Source organism: Topomyia yanbarensis, chromosome 3, assembly GCF_030247195.1.
Source record: "Topomyia yanbarensis strain Yona2022 chromosome 3, ASM3024719v1, whole genome shotgun sequence".
Classification (NCBI taxonomy): Eukaryota; Metazoa; Arthropoda; class Insecta; order Diptera; family Culicidae; genus Topomyia; species Topomyia yanbarensis.
The window spans coordinates 279,187,875-279,215,326 of record NC_080672.1 but is presented as its reverse complement, the minus strand read 5'-3'; the positions used below and the strand labels follow the sequence as shown (position 1 = coordinate 279,215,326).

At 38.3% G+C, this 27,452-nt stretch overlaps 2 protein-coding genes across 2 annotated transcripts; one reads left to right on the top strand and one right to left on the bottom strand.

Annotated features, from left to right (window-relative positions):
- LOC131688704 (uncharacterized) lies at positions 1–26,369 on the top strand. The gene is made up of 6 exons (XM_058973152.1): positions 1–151; positions 239–2,704; positions 3,692–3,867; positions 3,926–4,136; positions 4,194–4,337; positions 25,572–26,369. The coding sequence occupies exons 2-6, from the start codon at positions 287–289 to the stop codon at positions 25,725–25,727; spliced, it is 3,105 nt and encodes a 1,034-aa protein (XP_058829135.1). The 5' UTR covers positions 1–151; positions 239–286; the 3' UTR covers positions 25,728–26,369.
- Positions 19,709–21,112, bottom strand: LOC131688705 (U-scoloptoxin(11)-Sm6a-like). The gene is made up of 4 exons (XM_058973153.1): positions 20,965–21,112; positions 20,533–20,901; positions 20,078–20,474; positions 19,709–20,023 (listed from the first exon to the last, which is right to left on the bottom strand). Exons 2-4 carry the CDS (start codon positions 20,620–20,622, stop codon positions 19,821–19,823), a joined length of 690 nt encoding a protein of 229 aa, XP_058829136.1. The 5' UTR covers positions 20,623–20,901; positions 20,965–21,112; the 3' UTR covers positions 19,709–19,820.
- Positions 26,370–27,452: the final 1,083 nt, after the last annotated feature.

The window sequence follows — 27,452 nt, the reverse complement described above, 5'->3', positions numbered from 1 at the left end:
ACATTTCACAGCAATATTAGCCGTAGTGAGTGAAGCTAAGAATTTTGACAACGCTGTGAAGAAGGAAAACATTTGCGCCGTTCTTTTGATATTTTATATATTTTTGGCTTTATTATAGTGTTTCACAGTCTGAAAGTGTTCGTTATAGACGGTAATGTTTATCTATTTCATTTATTTAACTTGTTTCAAATTGGAAAATTACGGCAAATTATAAATATAATGGTTGATTTGTTTGCAGTTGTCACCTATTAAGTTTGATATCCGGATTTCGAATGAACATTCGGAAATGAGTTCAAAGGACCAGCAGCAAAACCTTAATTCGGCCGCTTTCGCCAATATGACCGATGAAGAAAACACTCTAACTTCCCCCAAAGCCGTTGGTGTGGGTAAGTCGGCCGATGAAGGAGACGTTTTCATGAGCGATGACGAGGGTAAAATTTTGACCACTCTGGAGGCTTCGAAGCCATTGCCAGTTGCTAAAGAAAAAGTAATCATTCACAGCCAAACTATCATAAAGCCTCCTGGCGTGGTAGGAAACGGTCCTGGGCCAACTACTCCAACTCAGAAAGAAGACCTATTGGCTAAAATGAAAAGTCGTTTGAGTAAGCAGATTGATTTGAAGGTGGTAACGTCTACACCAAAAGGTCAGCAATCGCAGTCCCAACATGATACTAGCGGATCAATTGAGATCCCGCATGATTTAATACTGAGTAGTGACATACCGGCAACACCAGTGGCAAGTAATGCTGCAAAAGGGGAACTTGAGGATCATGATTTAATAGCAATTCTTGAAGGGGACGATGTCGAAATCACTGAAAACGCGACTGAAATTGAAGTAACAGTTGGCGCACGAGACGCTGGAATGTACAACGAAGGACAAGTATTGGAAGAAATTCAGATATCGTTTGTCGATGAGCAAGATATCGAATCCGACCAAAAGGAGCGCGAAAAAGAAGTAGCGATGAGACAAATGGCAAACCTGCCTGTATTGCCAAAAGGACGTAGGCCAAAACCAAAATCGCACGAACCTACCGCCACATCAACGCCAACACTAAAAATTGACACAGCATCGAAGGTTACGATCAAGGGGCAAACTACTATTAAACCTTTACCGAGGCCGATGCTCATTCCTAAGAAAGAACCTGTAGATGATTTTGTCATTCCGCCCCCAAAGAAAGTTTGGTCGAAGAGCCCACAAAAAAATAATACCGTTACGTCACCTCCCATATCAACATCTCCACGCGAGATTAAAAGTTCACCAAATGAATTAATAAACTCTTTGGTGTCCGATTGGGACGATGAACCTGTTGTACTCAAGGAAGAGCCAGTTAGTCCCGTTAAACTGGCTCCTAAGCAACTCTCTTCACCGATGCCTCCTCCGCCACCGCCAGTAATTGAAGAACCCAAGCGTTCCAGAATTATAAAAAAGAAAATTATTTGGGATCCGGATAATCCGGAAACGCACATGTCTTTTGCCAGTTTTATTAAATCCAATCGTACAAAAGAGGTCATAGAAGAACCTAGACCAAAACCCGTGGAAATGGCAAAACCAGCACCGCTAATGCGCCCACCTGGCACAGGAATTCGCCGGAAACGCGCCGAGTCTGTAGCTGTACATATGATCAATGATCCACCATACATGCCGCCACCCTATCTCAAGCGGGCTCGTACGCCAGAACCTATAACAAGGAAAATAAATGTATCAAGCAATACGCAGTTGACAAAGGGATCCATTATCGGCCGTAAGAAAAAAAGTGAAATTGAAAAACTCCTTGGTGATGAAGGAGCCATCAATATGTTGTACGACGTGGAATGTGAAAACAGCAATAAAGATCTTCTTAAAGACTCAGATATCGCATTGGACTCCGACGATGAAGATGAAAAACTTCTGGCCAAAGCAAAGATTATAACGGATGCTGTCATCAAACAAGGAACATCTCCGACGGATAACGCAGCGGTCGTTCCGAGGGTAAGAACAAAACGTGCTTCCACCCCTCAGCAGCAAACATCGGTCAGTCCGGCACCAGTAATTGTACCCGCCCCAACGACTACTACCGCTGCAGCTACGTCCCGCAAGAGTGGTGGACCTTCCAATGGTCCTCGCAAACGCAAACCAAATAACTCCGCATCCGATGATTGGGATTACGTGTACAAATCACGTAAAAACTGTGACGATTCGATGATCATTCGTCGGCGTTCCAACAGTTCTTATTCTAGTTCCACTAGCCCTCGGCGACTCAGTCTTGAGCAACCTATTGCTAATAATGAAAGCTCGGCGGAAAAACTCAACAACACCGGGTTTGAGTTTGTCAAACCAAACGATAAGAGCCCATCTAAAAGTGGCAACCTGAAAGTGGATTCATCGTTGGTGGCAAACATGAAAGGTAAGCTGAGCAAAGTACTCGGAAGTAAACCCAGAAAAGATGATCCTCTAAGCATATCGATCCCCTCGTCTTCGGGCCAACCACCAGAGAAGAAGGCAAAACTGTCGCCAAAGGCAACAAAACCCGCTAAAAGCGAAGGTGTAACGACTATCAAGCTCAACGAGAAGGAAATCACCGCTGTTATGTTACCCGGGGAAACACTTCAGAACAAACTGAACGAATTGTCATTGAAAGAGCTTAGATGCAACCAGTGCGGTAACTACGTTGAAGTGGTTCTGGCTCCCAAGGAGACCAAACTTAAAGATGTATTTACTGTCGAGGTGAGTTGTATCCATCAATAAGGTTGACGATATGTGGCAGTAGTCTGTACTATTCTCGACTAGCGCATTGTTTGTGGCAGTGTGTTTCAACCTTTTCCGTTCTACACTGCAGTATCCGTTTCCGAAAATTATTTACCAAGAGAGCAGGGTTAGAGATTTTTCCAGAGATTTCTCTAATCTGAAAAAAGAGGCAAATGAATGATCCTAATCGAAATAAAACAAAAAGGATTTGTTGAAATTGTCACACCTAGTTGAATGATTAGTTATAGTAAACATTTACTGAGGTTTTGAAGAGCAAATCATACAGCCATACTACCGTACTCTGAAATTTGCATTTCTTTATTTAAACGTCAAAAGGTCAGTCAGTTAAATTTTATAGTTAAAAATGTATGGAATGATGATTTGTTCAGAATTCGAAAAATTAATTTGATAGTATTTATTACCGTTTTCGGCACTTATTTAAAAATTATAAGGCGTGCAGGATGGCTTGGTATATAATTGATCCCACACTTCGGTGCGGTATGCTTCAGTATATAATTAATCCCACTGAGAAAAGTTTAATTGTTGTTGCTGATTGAACAATCATCTTGTGATTAAACAGCGAACACGTCGTTTGGGATAAGTTCGTTTGGCAAATGGTCATTTGGCATAACGCCAAGTGACATGCTTTCGTTTGACATAATGGTCAGTTGGCAGAATGTTCATCTGGCAGAATGGTCGTGTGGCATAAACAAATTTATTTTAAAACTGAAAACAAGATCATAAGGTAATCATCTAGCTTACAGACTTTACATCAAGAGGTTCATTTTCATTGCAGTTTTTAGCTAAAATTGCTCCCATGCTTTGGGTGTGTTCTTATTTTAAGCTTATTAGAAGCTTAGATTGGATGTCATGTCGATCAACTGTTCAAACTTCGTCATGCGTACGATTCACAGCTTATTCAATTCAATTATATAAACTTTCTCTTTAAACATTTTATTATTTCAGCTGATTAACGAACTTAAAAACGTTCTGAATTTGCTAAAGAGCGACTCATCAGTCCGAGCAGTACTAATACGATCTAGTGGAAAACATTTCTGCCGCGGTATCGATGTGTCGTACCTTATTCAAACTAACGGGGAGAAGCGGAAAACCGCAGCTCAAGTTTACAGTGGTCATTTAAGGTATGTTTTTTCTTCTATTTTACCAACCTACAAATTACAAATATTTTCCTCTGAGTAGAAACTTTCTCCAAACGCTGGCAATGTTTACCAAACCAATAGTGGCAGCTGTTCATGGTGACGTCCTTGGGCTAGGTGTTACCATGCTACCCCTATTCGAGTGCATAATTGCACCAGACAGTACGACATTTTCCACCCCGTATGCGCAGTTTGGACATCTACCGGAGGCAATGAAGATTTTTAGCACTGCTAAAAATTTAAAACCAAAAGCTGTATGTTCTTGTTTGGACTAGAAAGATTAGCGGAATAACTTGTAGTTTTATTTGTAGCTTACAGACTTACTGTACCTTAACAAAAAGGTATCCGCGACTACTGCATTGGACTACGGATTGATTACTGAGGTCGTTCCTACCGAGAAGCTGCAGGACAGAGCTAATAGTGTAACAAAAAGGCTGTCATCATTTTCTTCACAGGTATGCACTATTTTAGTTATATTTATTAACCCTGGTTGTTGGCGGAATATTAGAAATATATCTGGTTACGTTCTTTTGAAGGAAAGGCTACGTCTGCAAATTGAACCAGTCCGCTTTTTGTTAGCTGGTTTTGTTATGAGTTAAAATAATAATTATCTTCTAGATAAATCGTTCAGCTCACACCTTTCTGGGGTATGAGATGGGACCATCATCACCATCACTCTTTGCTATTCAACCCCAAGTTTCAAAAAACGATGTCACCTCTACTAAAACTTTTTAATAACATTTTCACTAATACAAACACATTGTTTATTGAATTCATGACCTTGCACGAAGTTAACATAAGAAATTGAAAATTTTAGGAAAGCGAGATAAAAAAAATGTTTTATAAATGATAGCGAAATTCAATTGATAAATTCCCTTACTTTTTAACGTCTCCAAACATTTGAAAATAGAACTCCCAAGCCCTGGAAAGTAATTGAGGTGAATCTCTTACTGATGTCACCAGAGGCGGCGCGTCGGTACGTTCAACCTGTTCACTGAACAGGTAGGAACAATCAGACGACCCAAAACCAAATTTGCGTTAACATTACAGCAGTAGCACGTAAACTATCTTTAATGAAAGTAATAATCTCCGAACCTTAAAGTTCGATAATTTGATCTGAACGATAAATCAACCTAGCGTCTCCAGCAGTGCTTTCCTATGACCGGTTCAACCAGAAACATGCACGCATCTCGTACTCTCACCGCACAGTGGGACCAATCCAAAAAAGATGGGACAAAACCTATTTGAGGCCAGATGTCATTTTAGAGCCAGCATTTCTTTGTAGGATATGTTCAAAATATTATCCTGCAACTTTTTAAAAAGAAATTTTTTTGGTTGGACTAAAGTAGAGTACCCGAGCAAACAAAAATTTCAAGAAATTTTTTAGAGGGTCGATGTCTTCGACAAAGTTGTAGAACATTATGTTTTGAATAACTTCTTCTAAGATACCACAGACATCAGACCTCATTTTTGAGGCAAAATTGTTGTTTTTTGTAAATATGACTAAAATCAGTTTTTCGACCTTTTGGTGCTAAAAACTTCAACTAATTGATTTAATACTTTCTATAAACTTGCTGGTATCACTAAAATACAACTTTTTGTTGAAGGAACTAATAACGTAAAATCAATTTTTTGGCTTCTAAAACTATTTTTCATATAAATTTGCTGTATTTTCATCAAAGATTTTTGTTTTTTTTGTGCAGCCAAACTTTGGCTATTCCGATACTATATTATTCCTAGAATACATTTAATATTACATGGAAACAGGATATAGTTGGACGCTTTGTTTGGGTTACCATTCATGTACGACGGTTTATAACATAAAATGTGATTATATTATTTTTAATTTATATACATCATTAGCTATTCCCAAAATCTTATAATTCACATGCACCTACCAGCATATAGAACATATTGAGATAATGAATTACGGTTACAATATGGAAAAGTGAAAAAAATAAAATATTTGAAGTTACACTGCCAAAGAACAACGATTGCGGCTAAAAAAACAGTATGTATATGGTATTTTCAACAAAATTGTTCCAAATACAATATTTGGCAACTTTGCTGAAGATCTGAACCATTTAAACAAAATTTGTTTTTTTTAGTCCGGGATTTCTACTTTAGTTTAACCAATAAGGTTAGTTCTACGAATTCATAAAAGTTGAACAATACCTATTTGAGGCTTTAGATATTATAGAACCTTGGCGTTTTTGGAAAAAACATTCACAATATAATTCAAACATTTCGATTTTTTTAGATGGTTGAGGACTTCAGCAAAGTTGTGTAATGTTCAATTTCGAATATTTTTGTTGAAAGTACCTTACACATACTGTCGATTTATTTTTTAAGCCGCAATCCTTGTTCTTTGGTAGTTTCATTACAAAATTTGTATTTTTCTTAACTTTTACATGTTGTAACCGCAATTGATCAACTCTCGATAAACATATGATTACGGCTTAAAAGCCAACTGTCAAAATTCTCTTTGAAAGGAAATTCCGGATAAACTGTTATTCGCCAGTTACAGATCTTGGTAGTAAACGAAAGAGAAAAGTTTTCTCTTTCATTAACCGTTATAAACTGCGTTTAGTTCTACACTTTTGTTACTGTTCTACATGCTTGTAAGTGCGTGTAAAATATAAGATTTTGGGAATAGCTAATAATGTATATAAATTAAAAATAATATAAACACTAAACTGTCGCACATGAATGGTCACCCACGCAATGCGTCCAACTATATCCTGTTTCCATGTAATATTAAATGTATTCTAGGAATAATGTAGTATCGGAATAGACAAAGTTTGGCTGCCCAAAAGTGCCCAAAAAACAGAAATCTGTGAGGAAAATAGAGCAAATTTATATGAAAAATAGTTTTAGAAGCCAAAAAATTTATTTTACGTTACTAGTTCCTTCAACAAAAAGTTGTATTTTAGTGATACCTGCAAGTTTGTAGATCATATTGAATTAATCAATTGAGGTTTTTAGCAAGAAAAACTGATTTTTTAGTCATATTTACAAAAAACAACATTTTTGCCTAAAATGAGGTCTGATGTCTGTGGTATCTTAGAAGAAGTTATTCAAAACATTGTGATCTACAACTTTGTCGAAGACGTCGACCCTCTAAAAAATTTTTTTTAAAAAAAATTTTTTGCTCGGGTGCTCTACTTTAGTCCAAACAAAAAAATTTCTATTTAAAAAGTTGCAGAATAATATTGTGAACATATCCTAAGAAGAAGTGCTGGCTCTAAAATGACATCTAAGGCCTCAAATAGGTTTTGTCCCACCTTTTTTGGATTGGTCCCACTGTGCACCGTATGCTCTAGAGGGAGCAGCTGCATGAGCGACGGCTGGAATAGCAGCGTGAGTGTTATGGGCGAGGCTCTTTCTATTCTCTTTTGCGCCGGTTCAAATCAAATATTGAACCAGCGTGCATTGCTGCGATGTACATATGAGCGTTGGAGCTGTGTGCAAAACGAGAGCGCTTTATAATTTTCAAAAACCTTGCGCCGTACGTTCATAGCTATTGGTCGAATGCTTTTTTTTTCTTGGGTAGCCTAACAGGATGTTTCTGCCCCTGGGACATACTAGTTACAAGCGCGTATGTATTTGGTTGGTTCAACTATAATAATGAACCATCTACTTTTGCATCAAAGAAATCGTTTAATGTTTGCATTTACATGCTAAAAATATATCTACTGAATGTGTAAAACAGACAAACTCAAATCAGGGGTTGTTCTAATCACGAACGCGTGGTTGTTAAATGCCTGTTTGCTACGATAATTTGCGAGGAAAATACAACATTCAAATTTCTATCAAAATTGAAAAAATTAATTAATTTTCTTAAACCGGTTGACAAATGTTTCAATCTATCCTAAACAGAAGGACGAATAATTCTCGGTGTATAGAAATTAAGATTCTACAATGCAAGTTAATTCAAATCATACAACGATATATAAGTTTTAATCTCTTTATACATGGTTGTATTGCTTATGTTTCTGTTACGAAATCTTTTTCAATTCTAATTAGGTGGCAACCTTCTCGGATATGTTATATATTTTTTGTTCTTTTTCTAAGGTAAATTAAGCATTCTACAAGAAGTTTGTTGGATAATTCACTGGTGGGATTTGACCACAAATTTGTTTTGGTCAGCTCCAGCGAAATTTTCTGTCGACGAACATTTTTCATTGGTCCTATTCGTTAAATGTTGGATGAAATCGACGACGAAAGAATCAGCTGAACAGAAACGTCTCATAGAGACGATTGTGACGTTTCAAGGGTTTTGGGGGAATATTGAGCAGGTTGACGGGGTAACCACGCGTCGCCTCTGGATGTCACAAACATTCACAGGTGTGTGTGTGTGTGTGTGTAGACAAATTTGGTTGTACACCCAGAGGAAAATCAACCCTGCCATTTTGCGGATTACTATAGTGTTGAGGCTTATTGCTAATCTTTTCTAAAATCCACATCGTGACATTTCAGCCATGCGTCACCAAGCCGTGCGCTGAATTACGCGCATGTTCACTTCGCATTAGTGCAAGCGGAAAAACGATTTGACGTTTATTTTTGTTACGTTCGCACTCATGTGTGTCACATATAGAGGGATTCCATGAGAAACCGGAAGATCGCAAAATATGACCATCGTCGATTCAAACGAAATTTTACATTTGTGTTCGGTTTATGAATCTCCATGATTTTCTCTGGCAATCGCAATATTCTAATACAAGGCAAATTTTTGAAAAGTGCGTAGACGTTTCTTCGTGCAATAATTTCAAAAAACATTTTGTTCGTTTACATGATTTTATACAGCAAAACTATCTGAGAACGAGTTACAGGGAATAAACACTTCTGCACGAAAAAATATACAATGAAAAAAATGTCATTTTTCACAAAAACTAAAATTTATGATAAAAATTAAAACGTTGTCAACAAAAACCTAAGGATAAAAGATATATTTTAAATGTAATTTTATGATGGAGAAATTATCAGAAAAAAGATTTTCTAACAATAACTTTATACATGTTTTTAAATTTCATACTAATTGTCATACAAAACTGTAATTTTGTTACAGAATATAATTCTAAGTATCATTTTAATTCAAAATGCATTTAACAAATATCTTCCAAAATGCGATAGTTTTCTAGATATTTGGAATTTTGCTCCAATAAAAACAATTAATTCATGTAATTATTTATATTTTTAAAAGTTATTCGCGTTACCCCATCATAAATTGTCAAAAGTCTCATGTTTATCGTTTTGCAGACATAAATGTGTATTTGGATCATGGAGAAGTTTTAAATAAAAAAGATTGCCTAACAACAACTTTTGGCAAATTTTCGTAATTCATACTATTTGCTGTCAAAAGTAAAATTTTATTTTTGAATATGATTCTAAACGCCATTTTAAATTAAAATCCTTATAACAAAAATTTTCTGAAATGCTGTAGTTCCCGAGATATTTTAAATTTTGTTTGAACAACCCAATTATTTTGTTTTTTACGACCTTTTCAGAAGTTCTTCGCGTTTCTCTATCAACAGCAATTAGTTTTTCGTAAGGCCCATAACATTTTATGTAACTTTTCCATTGACATCAAGGCGATATTGTAAACCATTTGAAATCTACATGAAAACAACCAAAATATAATTCAACTATATAGTTTAATCACATCCTATTATTGAATAATACTTTGTTTTTATATAGCTTTCAAATGGTTTACAATATCGCCTTGATGTCAGTGGGAAAGTTACAGGGAATGTTATGGGACTTACGAAAAACTAATTGCTGTTGATGGAGAAACGCGAATAGCTTCTGAAAAGGTCGTAATAAAACAAAATCATTGGGTTGTTAAAACAAAATTTAAAATATCTCGAGAACTACCACATTTCAGAAAATTTTTGTTATAAGAATTTCGATTTAAAATAACATTTAAAATCATATTCAATAATAAAATTCTACTTTTGACCGCAAATAGTATGCATTATGAAAATTTGTCAAAAGTTGTTAGGAAAACTTTTTTATTTAAAGCTTCTTCATAATCCAAATAGGGTGGATGTACCAATAGTCGCATGCTTAAAGAAATTTTTTGATAAAAAATCGATTAATAGACCTATGGGCAATGTTAATACATTAAACGGAAGCTTTCAGTCCCTACTTCATAGGAAAAATATAAAGATAACTTAATAAACAATTTATGTATTCAAAACCGCTTGTACCACTATAGGAACACATGTACCAATAGTGGTGCAATCGCTAATTTCGGTTCCTATTGTTGCAAATCCCATTGCTTTCTTATGGGACTTGCAACTATAGGTACACTACATCAACTATAGGTGCAAGGGAGCTCAAAATTCTAAGAAAATCATTTTTTTCAATAGTTATTTGAGCAAATTTCAAGGATAACAGTTTTATTGTCGCATAATTTTAGTGCGATGAATCGATAAAAAAATATTTGTTGATGGTTGGTACCTTAGTTAGGCGTATAACCCACTACTGCAACTATTGGTACACCTCAACTATAGGAGCACCCACCCTACACTGAAAAGCTTCTTTTATGTCTGTAAAATGATAAACATTAGACTTTCGACAATTTATGATGGGGTAACGCGAATAACTTTAAAAAAGGACATAATCACATGAAATAATTGTTCTTGTTGGAGCAAAATTTCAAATATCTCAAAAACGCATTTTGCAAGATATTTGTTAAATGCATTTTGATTTAAAATGAGATTTAGAATTATATCCTGTAATAAAATTACAGTTTTATATGTCAAAAAAAAAAAAAATTAAAAACATGTATAAAGTTATTGTTAGAAAAACTTTTTTGGTGATAATTTCTCCATCATGAAATCACATTCAAAATATTTCTTTTCTCTTTAGGTTTTTGTTGACAAAATATAAAAAATTATAAAAAATGGGATTTTTTGCAATTTGAAATTTTATTACCCCTCCCCAAGGTTTAGGGGTTTGACGGTATTGCAAACATCATCAAGCATCAATTGCTTTAAGATGGGTATTGCATTACGCCTCGATAGTGGTGCATCGAGGAGACCGAGAGGGCTTATGCGCCTTTTTTATGTTATGTTTTTTCATACTCTGCACCTGCGCATACCAACGCTAAACCACTGGTCTATGCGCGGTGTCGTGGCCGACTGGCGAATCGATGTAGATTGACTTTTGCTGTGTGCCATGTTTGCAAATATTGTTCTATTGGTGGTATTCGTGGACGGGGCTCTCGGAGGGAGTCATTGTGTGTCCATTTATCGGTCGACTTCGTCATCGTGCATATACCAATTAAATTAATTTAATAAAGTAGAATAAGTAGAAAACTATTAGCTGTGACTTTGTGATAATCGTAGTTTTTCGTACTAGTGTACAACTGTTATGTACTAGTCGCATGTCTATCTATGTATGTATTCGTCTGAGTATTTGTGACAGTTGGGTCAGGGAATGGATGCAGAAATGACGTATATGATAGAATAGTGGCTAATACTTCTGGTGATCAATCTGAGCATTTGGTTCTATTCATTCGGAAAAATCGGGTTGGATAAATTAGGGTAAAATTAATTTACCGACGCACGCGAGTCATCAATTCCCGGCCAGCATAGCATGATGAAAGTCTAACAGCATGCAATTGTCGTTAATGATAAATATACAGCATTTGCTGCATTTAGACGAGTTTGATTGCATGTTACATATGTTTTTCTATTCTACTTCATTAGTCTGTTTCTTTTGTACATCTATTAGTTAAATTTTCCATTATTTATGTATACCAAAATAGTATTGTTCAATTTATACACTTCTAGTCAAGCTCTTTGCATCTTTTTTTCTTTATTCGGCATGTTATGATTCCTTTTATTAGTATATCTCTACTATACGCTATCTATACTCATATAGGCACAAACGCTCGTGGCCTTCGCGATAACACAAACCTGGCCACAAACGCGACCATGCAATTGCAATAATCCACATATACTTACGCCCGCGATTACGCCTACACGAAAACACCCCGGTAGTTAAGTAAACATGGCATCTTTAAACTTCCAAGCGCGGTTTCAAACATTAACCCACCACTCGCGTGATCATGAAACGGTCACGTCCGAAAGTTTTACCAGTCTGAATTAATGCCTTCCGTTGAACCAATCAAAAAAGTGATGCTCATATTCACTAAACAACACGTTCCAAGGTGACATGACCTGGAACTCAAGTGATATGGGGAAACGGACTACCATCTGTACCATACATTAAAAATTAAGCTTCAGATTCACGGTCCGCGCGCGATCAAACAAAAATACACACTACGTCATTATAAAATCGAAGTTATACACGCGAAGTCACATACACGTGACAAACACGTTAATATACAAATGCTTGAGCCCTTCGCGATCATCCGCGGCAACTACATCCGCGATCTAGTAAACATGATGGCATCGCAGTGATAAAGTGAATGTCTCAGCTCCTATAAATTTTCAAACGCGGTCTCAAGCGTGAACCTAAAAACTCCCGCACTCGCACGATCATGAATCGGTCACTTCCGGATGTTTCTATCCTTGATATCAGCAGACTAGGTCCATGCCTTCAATTGGATCAATTAAAAAAAGAAAGCTCTCATATCCACTGGACACCACGTTACATGGCGACATGACCGAGGACTCTAGTGATATGGGGTAACTTACTCCCTGTCAGAATGTGAATTGTACACCAAAAACTAACTATCAGCATGAAGGTCCGCGTGACCATCCAAGAACGCACGCGTATATAGGAAATGCCACACGGTTGCAAAATCCAGTCTTGTACACGCGAAGTCGAGGATGAACGCGAGCACACGTGACAAAAACGTTAACGTACGAACGCTTAAGCCCTTCGCGATTAACAACGCACATCTACGTTCGCGATCGCGCAAACTTAATAACACCCCGGTAATAAGGAAAACGTTTTAGCACTCACGAAGTTTCAAACGCTGTCTCAAACACGAACCTGCAAACGTCCGTTTTCGCGCGCTCATGAATCGGTCACGTCCGGAAACCATTACTCTCTGTCCTAATAACTTAGGTCCATACATTCAGTAGGACAAAAAATAAAGCACATATCCACTAGACAACACATTCCATGGCGACATCACCGGGCATTCTAGTGATATGGAAGATCTCACACTCTTTTAGCATCTTAGCAGTACACAAAAAAAATAAAGTATTAGACTCACGGTCCGCGCGCACACGCGATCGAACACGTTAACTACAAATGCTCGAGCTCTTCGCGATGATACACGCGATCGCGAGTCCCTACGCCCGCACATACCTGAACCGTACAATGAATATCACATTCAGAATCACGGTCCGCTACAATTGGCCTAATGCAATGTTTTAGTGGGCGACATTGCCTGTCTCGTCTGCAAATTGTAGTATGTGATTCTGACGGGGAGCCCTTCCGAGAACCTAGCTCTACAGCTCCAGTAGGACAACTCTCGAAAAAAAATAACGAAAACAAATCATCCATCGTTATTGCGAAGAAATCCATGCATTTTTTCTGTTGATGTCGCTCTTCATGCGGCGCACACCTTCTTCAGCCACGGGCTTGGTCTGCTGATCCCACCATTTCTTCACCCGGCAGATGTCGCTGGAGATTGTGCTTTTTTCTTCAGTTTCCGTTTCATTATCGCCCAATACTTCGCAATGGAATGGAACAGGGAACAATTTAATATATTCTGGTCTTTTGGGATGAGTTGGATTCGCTTGTCACATGATTGTAGCACGTCCTTGCTGCAATGGTAGCTGGCTAACTCTGCCCAAAACGGAACAGAATGGCCTTAATGAAGAGTATCATTCCTTCGTTGAGACACTTGCTTTACTTCCGAATTCATAGGGGTAACTATCATAAAAACGCTGATGTGCATGATACAAGAACAGATCTCTTGCTAAATCATATTTTTTTGCGAACTTATCCACGAAAAATTTGAAATCGACCATCGCAAAGGTTTCACCGCCAATCGAAACACATCCATCACGTTTTATCAGTACCTGCGGATCTGGATTCTGGCCTCTGTTTGTTGCTTGAGGCCTCAGATGGGTTGTTTACTTGCTCGGTAATATTTTTAATCTTCACTTAGACGGATACGTCACTGAGCGAATTGATTAACATTTTTTTTACCCAATTATATCCGAATAATCTTCAACTGCAACTGCGATATGCGGTTCATTCCGAGGCTTCGTTTGCAGTTAATTGCTACGTACGTATGTACTTTTTCAAATATCTCAAAATTTCGTGAATATCGGAGCACTGCAACTTAAGTTATTCACAACCTCTAAACCAACCATAGGTGGGAGTTGGTGAATGTGTTCTAAATGTATGGAAAACCATGCATTTATTAAAATTAATGCAATTATTACTAGTAACTGCGCTGTGAAGACTCGTTTTTATCCGCCCCTTGGTGAATTTTAAGCTGATAAAACGGGGACACTGACAAAATCGAGACATTTTAAGAAACCGAAGGTCTTAAAATATTCTTTTTAGTCCCTAAATATAGCCTCATAACCTTTCCTGATTATTTAGTTTAAATGTCCCTTAAGGGTGTCTGTCAGTGCAAAATTAAAAAAAAAATTTTTGCATATTTCGGATATCTAAGATAAGAATATACTCAAGAAACGATTTACTCGAATTCAACTTGGTTCCTCTGCTAGAGCCCACCAAACTACCAACTATCAATTTTCATATGAATCTGATAAAATCAAGTCAAACAGCTGATAAAATCGGCTCTTCACTGTATTTGATCCAAGTTTCTTTTGCCATGTCCACTTACCCTTCAATATAGAGGCCCCTTTTTAATTTTGGAAGAAAAAGAAAAAAGGAGAGAAAATTTTGGAAAGTTAATAACTTTCACTGTACTAAACGGAATTATATTATATTTGCACAGATCAGTTGGACAAACATTAACTAATTTTATATTAAATTTCGAAGTATGTATTACTTCTGAGAATAATTTTCGAAGATGACGCGGAAAACTCATGATTGGTATTATATTTCAGGCAGAGCATAGTGGGAAGTTATATAAGTCCCACATGTATTTTTGTGCTAAGCACTTCATTTGTCGTTCGCTAGTGGAATGAGAAGCATGTAGATACACCGACAGACGGTGCGGTAAAAAGAAGACAATCAGAGATTTATTTTTGTTAATTAGCCTTGTTCTGCATTATGGCGGATTCCTTTTAGAACTAATGATTATTATTTTCAACGACGACAGAAAAGCAAACGGGTATCAGATTCGATCCAAATTACATTCGTTAATGCAAGAATTATAACATTTAACAGGCTAGGCATATTTTCAGATAAGACACGATTTATTAGCCTATTAATAAAAGAGTCAGGTGGACCTGACCTGAGATGTTTCCTAGAATTTTCAAATTCCATTGCAAGTTTTGGCGTTATTTATTCGGTTATTCGACCAAACGCGCGGATTTTGCGCGTTTTAATTTTTTCGTCTTCCGTAACAACCCTGTATTTAGAATGTTGAACTTGCAGTTTATGTTATTGCTGAAACTTAAAATACAAGTTGTTTACTATCTATAATCGTAAGTCAGTCCCATGAAGATAGGAAATCCCATAGAACATGGGACTGACTTGGGATTACGGGCAGTTAAGGTTCTATCGCAAAAATATTGTTATTGTTATTTATCAGTGTGCAATCGGGCTGTCTCACCCTTACCGCTACGGAAACTGAAGCGAGAGCGACTCGAGGTCCGATGACTTTTGAAGGATTCTCCGCGGGTCCGAAGAATACCACCCGCCAATCCGACCTACTAGACTGAGGCGCTAATTGGTTTCGCTGATCTCCCGTTTGTCCGAAAGTTGCAAGTTTTGCGCTTCTCTCCCGGTCACCATTTACGCCTTCTCTCCCCTGTCCTTGATACAACTGCTTCTACACCGATTTTGGAAATAATCCCCCCTCTGAATATCTTGACCAAGCATAAGTCTCCGATAAAAAATCAAATTTGTATTCCGCATTCAGTTTTAAGATAGTTGTAATTTTACCTCTTTATTAAAACTATTGTCCCCATCTTGTAAATAGAATTGTATCCCTAGTTTTGAAACATCGGTGAAATTTTTCATGAATACTTTTTCCACCTTTTGTGTACCAAACTATATTGTTAGTTTTAAGGTAACTGTAAATATTTCCTAAAAAACTATTACTATTGAATTCCTTGTTTTAAAATTTTTCATAAAAAATTTTTTTTGCCCCCTCTCTTGTATATAGAATATATTTCTAGTCTTAAGATAGCTGTAAATTTTTTCTCTTTCATAAAAAAAAATATTTCGGCATTGTAACCTCCTAGTTTTAAAATATCCAAAATGTAAAAACAAAAGAATTTGGCACCGCCAAGCTAACGCATTTGTGCCTATCAAATAAACGAAATGAATAAAAAAAATCGGACTGTCTCAACAACCTATTTCTGCAACATATGTACATGAACTGTACACCTACTGTCTCACTGTTGGACTTGACGGCTTCCCATGAGCGTTTTGGCGGCTCAGAAGCTGTCCTTCCATGTTGCTCAGGAATACATTACTGACCATATCAGACGAGTAAAAAACAAGGACAGTCGTAAGGGTACTGCTTCCCTCCGTTACCTCTCAATCGACATTGCCTTTTCCGCATGTTTTCGGCAGTTAAAAAGTTCTGGGGTCTGGCAGGCGAGCTTCGACAGTAAAAAAGTTCTAGGAATCTGGGAGGAAGAGCTCTGCCAGAAAGTCTTTCATCGGAATTCGATCACCAAGAACTTTTTCGGATTTACACGAAGGTAGTTCTTGCTACGCCACCATCAGCAAACGTTTCATGCTGAGATGGTCTGTACAGGACCGGCGAGGAGTTTTCAGTACTAAAACACGACATTGACGTTAATCAGAAACATCAGCGATCCCAAGTAGCTTCCCTGCGCTATGACTGGCAATCTCCAATGACAACCATTATCTCTCGATTTGAGAGCTGCAAAACCTACCGTTGTTACCAAAAATGTCTCCGTCTAGTCGATTGTTATATGAAAACTGGCGGATAGCTTAGTGTAAATAATATCAGTTTGAGCCCGAGCTTGAAAAAATTGGCATCCCTGCGTGAACATGAAAGAAAACAAAATTCAATGCCCGTCGCGATGAATGAAATGATTGCTTCGTTTCCCTCGTCATTCGCTCTCCCGACACAGCGCATTCAGGTTCGGACATATTCGGTTTCAGAAGCAAACTGAACTTTGTTTGCACTCTACCTATGAGAGGGATTATTGAGCAAAAGTGCACCAGATACAGCTTCTGCCTTCAAACTGTCCACATAAAAACAAATAAATGCTTTGGTTAGTGAAGGAAGTTATATTTCCTCTACACTCAAGCATTCCATTCTGCATGAAGTTTCAGTCAGTTGGGAAGTTGATAAATGAGGGAGGCGGTGAATCTGAATTTTGGTTTCGGTAAATACAAGCAGAAATAAGTAATTGATTTTGAAATTTCGCAGCTCTGGTTTGAGTGCGACATTCCATACTCTCTGTTATGTAGGATGCTAGACTCGACGGTTGGTTTCTGTTCAGCGTCCAGACGTAACATAGCTTCATCGTCCATTACCTATTTCATTTATTTGACACGCATCAATGCATTACCTGAGTCGTGGATCTATTAATATTATCAATGCGTAAATAAAAATAAATGTATCAAATTTTATTATATATCCATCGGATCTTGTGTACGTGATTTATTATTTTGCGTAAAGATCATATTTCTTGTTGAAGATCTATTGACTTCATTGTCTCTTGTTGCTTGTGGATCACTTAGTCCACTTTCTCTCGGTTTATCGTTCTCGTTCATGCTATCCTCGCAGTTAATGTTGTATGGGCTTTCACGATTAACTGGTTTGAGTTGTTTGTGGTGCCTACGGGTCACGATCGCGTATCCGCGTTCTTTGTCATTTACTTTATTATCGGTGGTGCTGGCAGTTGATTGGGAAGTAGCAGGCGCATCACAATGATCGTTCACGCTGTGCGTAGGTTCTATTGTTCCAGTATTCGTTGGTGCCTGAGCTGCAAACTCCGGTGGTTTTTGATTTAGTTAATGTTGATGAAGGTGTGCTTGCAGTTGATATTGTTTCGTTAGAGGTTTGTGTACATGGTTACTCGTAGTGTGTCTTCTTGTGTCACAACGTAGAGCACACAATGGTCTGTCCTTCATGTGTGCACAGCGTGATTTGAGTTTTGATCACGCGTTTTGCTTTGAATTGAAAGTTCAGATATGAAGGAATAGGTTCCGTCACTCGCATTCTCACGAAACAAACACCGTTGGAAACACCTAGAAAAGTTTTCTCCAGGTATCAAACTTAAAGGATTCCACCGTTACGTATTCCGATGTGATGGTTGTAATAAATTTATTAATAGTACCCAGGTGTAGATCGTGCAGACGCATATCAATCTTATCATTGTCAATATAAACGGGTATCTTGGTCCTAACATCACAGACTAACAGACATAACACTATGAGGGAATTTTCTCAAAAAACATCGATCCGACAATTTTCCCAGAACACTAGCTCCACCTTTTATTCACGGTCCCAAACACTCATTTACTGGTAGGGTACCCCTCAGGTTTGGGAGCAATTTTCCACTAGTGGTCTATCCCCCGTATGCTTGTTGATATGACAGGGGCGCCATAATTTCAAATGTGGCCACAGTCCCAACTACAAATATATTTAAAATGACTGTTAAAACGGGCGAAGCTTTGTTTTTAAGTATTATGTCTGTTAGTCTGTGCTAACATTATCATGCTCAACGGCGTATTGCATGTTGTCTTCCATTGCGTAGCTTTCCGTTATGGCTAAAATTTTAAACGTTATCAGTAACGAGTGTGATAGGCTTGTATAACGACAACTTCCGTTAGTCTAAACTGCATTTGCGAATTTGCTGTTGAATTTTGCTGTTAAATTTCAAACATCTTGAAATGAATGATCGATATCGCACCGATAAAAGTAACGGTGCTTTATTGTTCACACTAACTTGGGACGAATTTTATTAATGGAATGGATTCCAGTAAAACGAAAAAAGCCACTAACAAGAGAACTCAAGTAGAAGCAGAAGCACAAGAACGACGATGTGTCTTTTCAGAGGTACCAAAGGGAATTATTCGGGTCCCGGATTGAAAGACGATTTAAACCGAGAAGAAGCGCTGGTAACCATTGTTTCATCGATATTGACCAGGCACTCTTGAGAGATTAAAAAAACATCGGAAGGTACAATTGGGAGATTCGACTGTATTAAGTTTTGTTTGTCGCATTCCGATTGAGTATGAGTATACGTTGCAGTTATGGTGTCGGTTGGCCGTAACTGCGATTTGGAGCATAGTGAAAAGCGAAGAATAAATAGAAATATATTAGGCTTACAGGAGAAAAACCAGGACAAATCAAGCATTTTCCTCGACTTCCCACGACACCAGGACAGTCAATGCAAAACCAGGACATGTCCTGGGAAACCAGGACGTATGGCCACCCTAATACAGGCATACATACGAACTTACGTTCATACATACATACCTACTATTTGACACAAGTTCAGAGCGTGTGAAAACTGCCGAATAGGGGTTGAGAACAGCTTGAAGCAAGATCTGATGTTGCTCCAAATGCATGTGATATCCAATACTGACTTGCATAGTGGCATCGAGCCTAGTTTACATACCTTACATAACTAGACTCACAGGCGGATGAAGTAGCAAGCCTCGTTAATCCTACTAATCCAGTTACAGATTCTTGTGATTAACGATATGTGTGGTATCTAATGCTTTAAGGTTTTCTCAATAGAAAGAAAAAAACAAAATAACTGAAATTGTTTTAAAATTAAACAAAATATAGACAGTAGAGGGATAAAACGATTAACTGTTACAGTTCGATGATGGAGATATATCCGGATATTATGAATTAATCCAACTCGATTACCACCAGTCGTAATCGTATATAGGTACACAATGAGCTAAGTAAGCCGGTCCCTTGTAGAATAACTCACTCACTTCATTCTGGTGTTCCTCCAAATCAAACTTGCATTGATGTGATACCGGGCAAGTGCAACGATGATAAATGAATCCCAAATCGCGACGTGCGTAGCCACAGAAATCCAACGGTTGACATTGTTCCAGACCTAAAGAAAAGCAACATTTAGTTCCGTTCGCATTTAGCGTCAAAAGAACGTTACCGACACATCTATAATTATCCACAACCGTTAGCTGATGTCTAGCGTCGTTAAAATTTTCACCTGTTTGATTGACAAATACCCAATACTGCTGCTTATTATCGCATTGGCAATGCACCACAATTGAAATATTCTTCACACCATACTTCTGATAGAGAGTTTTCTTCTGCAAAGCAATTTCATTCGCATTGCAGTTAGCCAGTTTATTCGGCGATGAACAAAATTTCATCTGCGTACGGCTGTTCACGTTCATTATGTGACCATGCTCTGTGTGGGTGACAGGACAACTTGGCATGTTTAACGGACAACGACAAATCTTCTCCACCGCACTTGGCATCCAGTAACGATTATGAACTATATTGCAAGCCTCATGTTCAAGACATATTCCCATGAGTGTATCCTGAAAAATCCGTAGACTTTAATACCTATGTTCCGCAGGAAAATAGAACTATGTGTACGTAATCCTCATAGTGATATTTGTAGGCAACAATGACTGAAGTAAATACTACTACTATAGGCAATACAACAATAATCAATTTCCTTTCCATCGAAATCAGATTCGGCTCTGTTCACATAAACTTCCAGAAACTGCTTTCAAATGAGTTAAACGCCACATGAAGACTGTAGCTATCGTAAAAATTCCAACACCGTATGTTTCTGTTATACAGAAAATTCATCTTTTGGGAAATCTCCAAGTCGATATTCGCTCTGAGAGGGGAAATATTTACAGCAACGTCGCACCGTCGTACTAGGAAGTGTAGCTCCACAGAAAATGAGTAGCGTCGTTAATCAGCAAGATGAATCAAAATGCCTACTATCGAGTGTTACTGTAACATTTTTAGAAATTATGTAGTCTGTGCTTTGCTACAAAAATAGCTTTAGTAATATACCTGCATGCTACAATTTGTTCTGCGCCACACAAATGTTGAATTTTCCTGGCCGTCACTGTTGATTCACTTAAGCTGCTTGAACCGCCGACTCAGCGAAAGAAAAAGAAATAGAGACTGCGGAAAATCTTCTCCATCAATCACGCTGTTCTCATTTAAAAGGTGCTTGCGCGGAAGGTGATCTTGTCAAGACAGACGTGAGACATGAACCGGTGTGCCAGACAGATGGGAATCATAAATAAACACGGTAACACGAACAAAATTTTGATGATTAAAAACGATTGGATGCTATTGGTATCTAAAAACGGTTCAACACGCTTTGTATATTTCGACGTTTGCTTAGAAATGCTAAAAATAGAGTAGATCATATTAAGTGGGACTATATAGGATAGAGACTGATCAAGAATGAAACTATTTGAACAATATGCGAAATGACATATTAAAATGAAGTAATGCACCAAAGACATATACACCCAGGTTTTTTTACGCGGGGGATACGTACCGCGTAAAAACCGTGTTAATTGGAAGATCCGCGTAAAAAAAACCGCGGTTATTCGAAAATCCGCGGATAAATACAACGCATTATTTCTCCGGATAAATAAATCCCTCGGAAAATGAGCGAATGAGTTTATCACGGTATCCTTTATGCGCTCGTTGCTTTGCGTGCGCTATTTCAAAACAAGAAATGTAAAAGGCATCGTACTGTCACTTTTTTTGGAAATGAAATGTATATTTTGACATATTGATTTCCACGAAATTAAAATATCATCTCCTTCTTGCGTTATTTGTAGAGATGGAGAATTGTGCAACTCATCTCGGAATAGTTGGACATCGGATAAACTTCACTGCAGCAGGAGTTACTCGCCTTCCAACCGAGTCGAGTAGTTCCGAATCTGGAGCCCCTTCCTTCAACAACTAACGAGTGTCGAACGGTTAGACACGTTTCACAGCTCAGTCTCGCCTCAATGCTGCAGCATTATGCGTACGTGCAGGACCCGAACTGAACAGCTTCTCGCTGCTAACTCTCTCATCGACAAGTATGGGTAGTGAAGCCGTCAACATTGCAAATTGAAATTCTTATTCGCTGAGGAATAAGGGACCATTTATAAATTACGTAACGCAAAAATTGCCCGGAATTGACTCCCCCCATGTAACAAATTGTCACAAATTTCTTCGTCCCCCCCTCCTCTATTACGTAACAAATTCCTTGAAATTTTTTTTCTTCGGTGAAAACATGTTACGTAACGATCTAACTTAGTTTCCCTCTCTCCTATGTCACAACTTGTCGTGCCCCCCCCTAAAAGCGTTACGTAATTTATGAATGGTCCCTAAGCATTTTGAGCTGCTCGATTTCCTCAACACAAAGGAGATTGATGTCATATCTTCATCACCGAAACTCATCTGAAGCCGGAAGAGAACATCCAATTAGCAGACTTTCAGCTTATGAGACTCGATGGATCCAGTGTGGAGAGAGAGAGACTGCGCCGGTGGTTGAGTGATAAGCGTGACCGCCACTCATTCCAGTTGGTCTGGGTTCAATCCCAGCCGAGGTCGTTGAGATTTTTCTGAGTTGAAAAAATCTGTGGCACGTCTGCCTTCGGAAGGGAAGTAAAGCCGTTGGTCCCCGGTCCATGAGTTGATGGATCGATTTCTCGTCCAGATAGTGTAGTCACCTCTCTGGTCGGTCGGTAAAGAAGAAGTAGATCCAACTTCTATACTTACTAACAAATATCCTCCTCCCGTGATACTGTATGCGTGTGCGCAGTAGTATATACGGCCTCTAGCAAAAGCAAGTATCGGACTAACCTTCCCTTTCCTTTCGCGATCTACGTTCGGACCTGGCCGGCGCCGGTATTGATCAATAAACACTTTAGGATTACCAGGAGTTGCACATTGAAAGATGTTTCGCTAATCCCAAGCATAATTATCTACTGATTCCCTGTGCAACTTCAGCTAGTCCAGATCGATAACGGAGTAGCAGCCCAGGGGTGCTCGCACAAGCTCAAGCTCAAGCTCGATGGATCCAGTGTGGAGAGTGTCTGTTGCAGTGAGGCGCAACATCTAATGCTGGCTATTACCAAACATCAAATTCAACTGCATCGAAGCTATTGGAGTCGAGGTCGCAGGGGTCCTCTCAACCCCTGGCTCGAACCGGAATACGGTCGTTCGTGCTGACGACTTCGAAGCCGGCCAATACTACATCCTCGCCCCGGGGTGTCCGACGAGAATTTACAGATCGGGGGTCCACTCCGTATAAGACATCTTCATCACCAACATCGCTACTGATACCTGTGCCTCCGCTGCTCTCGTCTGAGAATGTCGAGTCTCTTCTTACAACAACTGCCGAAAAGGCTAATACATTGGGACAACAGTTTGTGTATTCTCATAATTTGGGGCTTCACACAGTCAGTCCACACAAAAGGGTCGTCGCTGAGGGTGTGTCTGAAATTAATCAATCTGGCAGTTTGGTCCCAGAGGAATCAAGAGTCACCGCAAATGAGCTGATTACTTTTGCTGCTCCCGCAACATGAAGGCCCCCGGTTTCGACAATACTTTTAACATCAAGCTAAAGCATTAGAGCCCCAGCTCGTTTGCTTTCATAGCTAAAATATTCAACCGATGCTGGGAGCTTAGCTACTTCCCTTCAGTGTAGGAGTTAGCAAAAGTTATTCCAGTGCTGAAACCACACAAAGATCCTTCTATTTGTTTGACAATCAATACAATCTCCCGATGTATCTGATGAAGATCATCAAAAATTATCTTTCAAATAGAGTATTCCGGGTTTCTCAGCCAAATGTTCTTTCCGATAAATTTACCATCCCCGCAGGTGTGCCCCAGGGAAGTATCCTCGGGCCAATTTTGTACAACATCTTAACTTCCGACATATCACCTCTACCCGTAGGTGGAGTCCTGATACAATTCACCTATGATACAGCAATCCTGTACAAGGATCGTATCATCAACGCTCTGAAGAACAAATTGTCTGCATTCTCTAACTATTTAACTATTAGTTATATTTAACTATTTCTCAAGCTGGAAAATTATAAACAGGTTTCCTCATTCGAGATCGCTAAGGCTTGTTCCCGTCTGTTATTTGCAAAATATGATTTAGCGACGCCCTCATCCAATGGTCCGACGAAGTCGTTTCCCTCGTTCTGACTCTAGAGAGACATCATCAACAAATGCAACATCCTCCTCCGGTCCTTCTACCCGCTGATATGTAGAACATCTAAACTGAGCATTAAGAATCAGATAGCGGTTCGTTTGAAGTTAGTTATAAGGTTAGCATCAGATAGGTAGATTATTTTAAACAATTAAATTACCAAAGAAGAATCAATTCACAAAAAGGAACCAATCAGAAAATATTAAAATTAACTTTTAATTATCCATAGGATCTTGTTGACGCAGATTGCTGCTGCGTGTTGAGATCCTCTTCCTTGGTGGTGGAACATTAGGTGCGTTGTCTGCCGCACCTTGAGGGTCATTCGGTTCGTCTTCTCTCGCGTTTTCGTTCACGTCCATGTCGTCATCGGTACTACATTCATGATGCTCACGGTTGGATGTTCTTGTTTGTTTCTTGTACTTCCGGGTCACTATTGTTTGATTCTTTATTGGTGGTGTTTGTTGTTAGTTTGGGGACATTTGGTGTAATCGTTCTTACTTCGAAGTTGGTAATGGCAGTTGGTTTAGTGGTACTTGGCCCGATCGTTGTTGAGCTGGTGTTTGTTACTGCCCGGTCCGCAGTCGTTGGTTTATCAACCGGTTGTGGTTTAGCATACGACGACTGTATACCGGCTTCGGTCGTAGCAGGGGGAATTTCCTTAGCAGCCTGTAGCGATTGATCGCAATATTGGCACGTAGGAATCTGCCCTGTGTACGTGACTAGTGTTCGTTGAGAATGGGCAATATCTTGAGGGCATCTGCCTGAGAAAGTCAAGTAGGAGGGAACAGGCTTTGTCAGCCGCATTCTCACTACACGAACGCCGTTGCGAAGTCCTGGGAAGAAATTCCTCCAAGTATCTTCCTTAACGCTAACCACCTGTTCGTATTTTGAGTTGTTTGATAGCGGCGGAACTAGTACGTGGTGCTAGGTCATGTAGCTTTATTTCGATACTTGTGAATATACGTTGAGATGCTGTATAAAATGTCATTACATTCGACGGCGTATTTCAAGTTGTTCTGCGAAGCGAATGTTTCTGCTTGACTAATGTTTTTGAACGTAATCAGTACCGCATGACGTAAATGATGGAATTGCAGAGCACTAACTTCTGCTATGTTGAGATTCATGTTCACCTTCTACAATTGCTCCACTTCACGACTCGAGGGTCTTACCGGTCATTTCGAGAAGCTAACAGCAACATAGTTTACGCAACGGGACATACTCTTGCTTTGCATTGTCGATCACTGTTTGTTCACGTTTCACACACTAGGTAGAAGGAATCAATTTTTGCTTTTGCTCCCATTCAAGAACATTTACGCTAAAATTTTTTGAACACCAATATTTTGTCGCTTTCCATAAAGGATACGGAAATGAATTATTATCGATAATTTTTAAAATAGGGATTTTTAACAACACAAGAATTAATATTTTTCTTTATTGCTTCAATTAGGCACTCAGATCAATCAAAATAAATTTACGTCAGGAGATGTTGGCCCGTATTGACGAACAACTCATCGCCGAGCAGAAAAAGCTTACTCAACAGTGGATTACGGTAGAATGTCAGGAAAAGTTCAAACAATTTTTATCTAGAGGAGGCGAATGGTGATGGACAGCTGATAGTTAAAATCGAGCCAGCTTAAAGTAAGTGACGAGTTGTTTCTACTTTATTTTATATTATAATTTGCTTGGCATCAACTAACTTGTCGAATCGGTTCCACGATCAAATGGTCGGTGAGTAAAATACTCACATCATTTCTTTAAATGAATCCGCACTTCGAATTGATTAGAAAACGTAACAGTAATTTTTAAGAATTAGGGTATTATTGCGTTTATGAAAAGGACGAACAAGTATGTCCAAGATTATTCTTTCTCTTTTTGATTCTGTTTAACTAAACGATAGAGGGTCAGTGCAGTACATGTTAGTACTTCTCAAATTTAGGCTCCAAGCAGATAAAATGCATTAATTACTTTTATGACTAAAAAATTGTTCAACATTTTAATTTACTTCTATCCAATATTTTGAAGTATCTTTACATCGGGTCGATGGTTTCCGATTGTCAGACATTAGTGCAAATATTCTTTTTTAAATTAAGAAGAAAAGAAATGCAAAAATCCGTTCTATTATATGGATTCTACTATATCAAATACGTGTATAGAAATTAAAAAAGTCTACTAAAATGCGTTTTTCACATTAATTTTCATTGAGAACAACGGAATAAAGATTATCGTCAACTACAATATATTTAGACGTAAATTGCTAAAACATATTACTTAGTAGAGAATTTGAGAACACCCAGGATAATAAATAAAAAAAAATTACTGATTCTCTAGCGTACATATGGTTGTACGTCATTTCGCGGAATACCATTTCCCGGTATACCATATTCCGGAAAACCATATCCCAGAATGTACTATTTCCCGGAAAACCATTTCCCACAATGTACCATTTCCCAGAAAACCATTTCTCGGAATGTACCATTTCCCGGAAAAACCATTTCCCAGAATGTTCCATTTCCCGGAAAACCATTTCCCGGAAAATAAATTAAACCACGTACCTTGCCACCACTCATTTTGATTACACTTGCTACGCAGCAAATGTCAAACAAACTACGAAATTCTCTCTACTTTAGAACATAAAAAACAGTTTGGAAATATGTTTGGAATTTTATTGATTTTAAATGTAAGTTAGAATAATCAACAATGCTTCAGATATATTTATTTTGGGATTTTTATGGATTATGCATCTAAAAAATCTGCGGTTTTTCTTTCTTATATATGCATGCTTCCTTGTCGTTATTTTTGGCATGTTTTTGATTTATATGTACTTTCTATTTCTATGTAGTTTCACATTCTTTTAAGAACTCTTTCAAAATATTCTTGGTGTTTTATTGGATTTAAGTACTATTGGTCCTAACATACCTTCCCCATAGAAAATTTGACAGTTCATAAATATTACAGTCGACCAACGAAAACGGGTGCTTCGAGGTCGACAGATTAATTAAACGACCAAGATGGTGTCGGTGGACAATTTTCGTCACCATATTAATCGCCAGATTTAATCTGTGTGAATCTGGTTCCAGTTTTAAACTATCAACTAATCGATCGATTTAATTGTTTGAAATAGACCGATTTCAACAGATTCGTCTGTCGGATTTCGTTAATCGGTTGTCGCGTCGGCTGACGTCCATGTTAAACCCCCATAAGAGTTGGTGCAACAATCGACCGATTAATTGGTGGCATAGTCGGCCTATTGTGCAGACCCAAGCCGATTTTCTATGGGGTTATAACTTTTTGAATTATAATTGTTATTCTATGAGCTTATTCGCCTTCT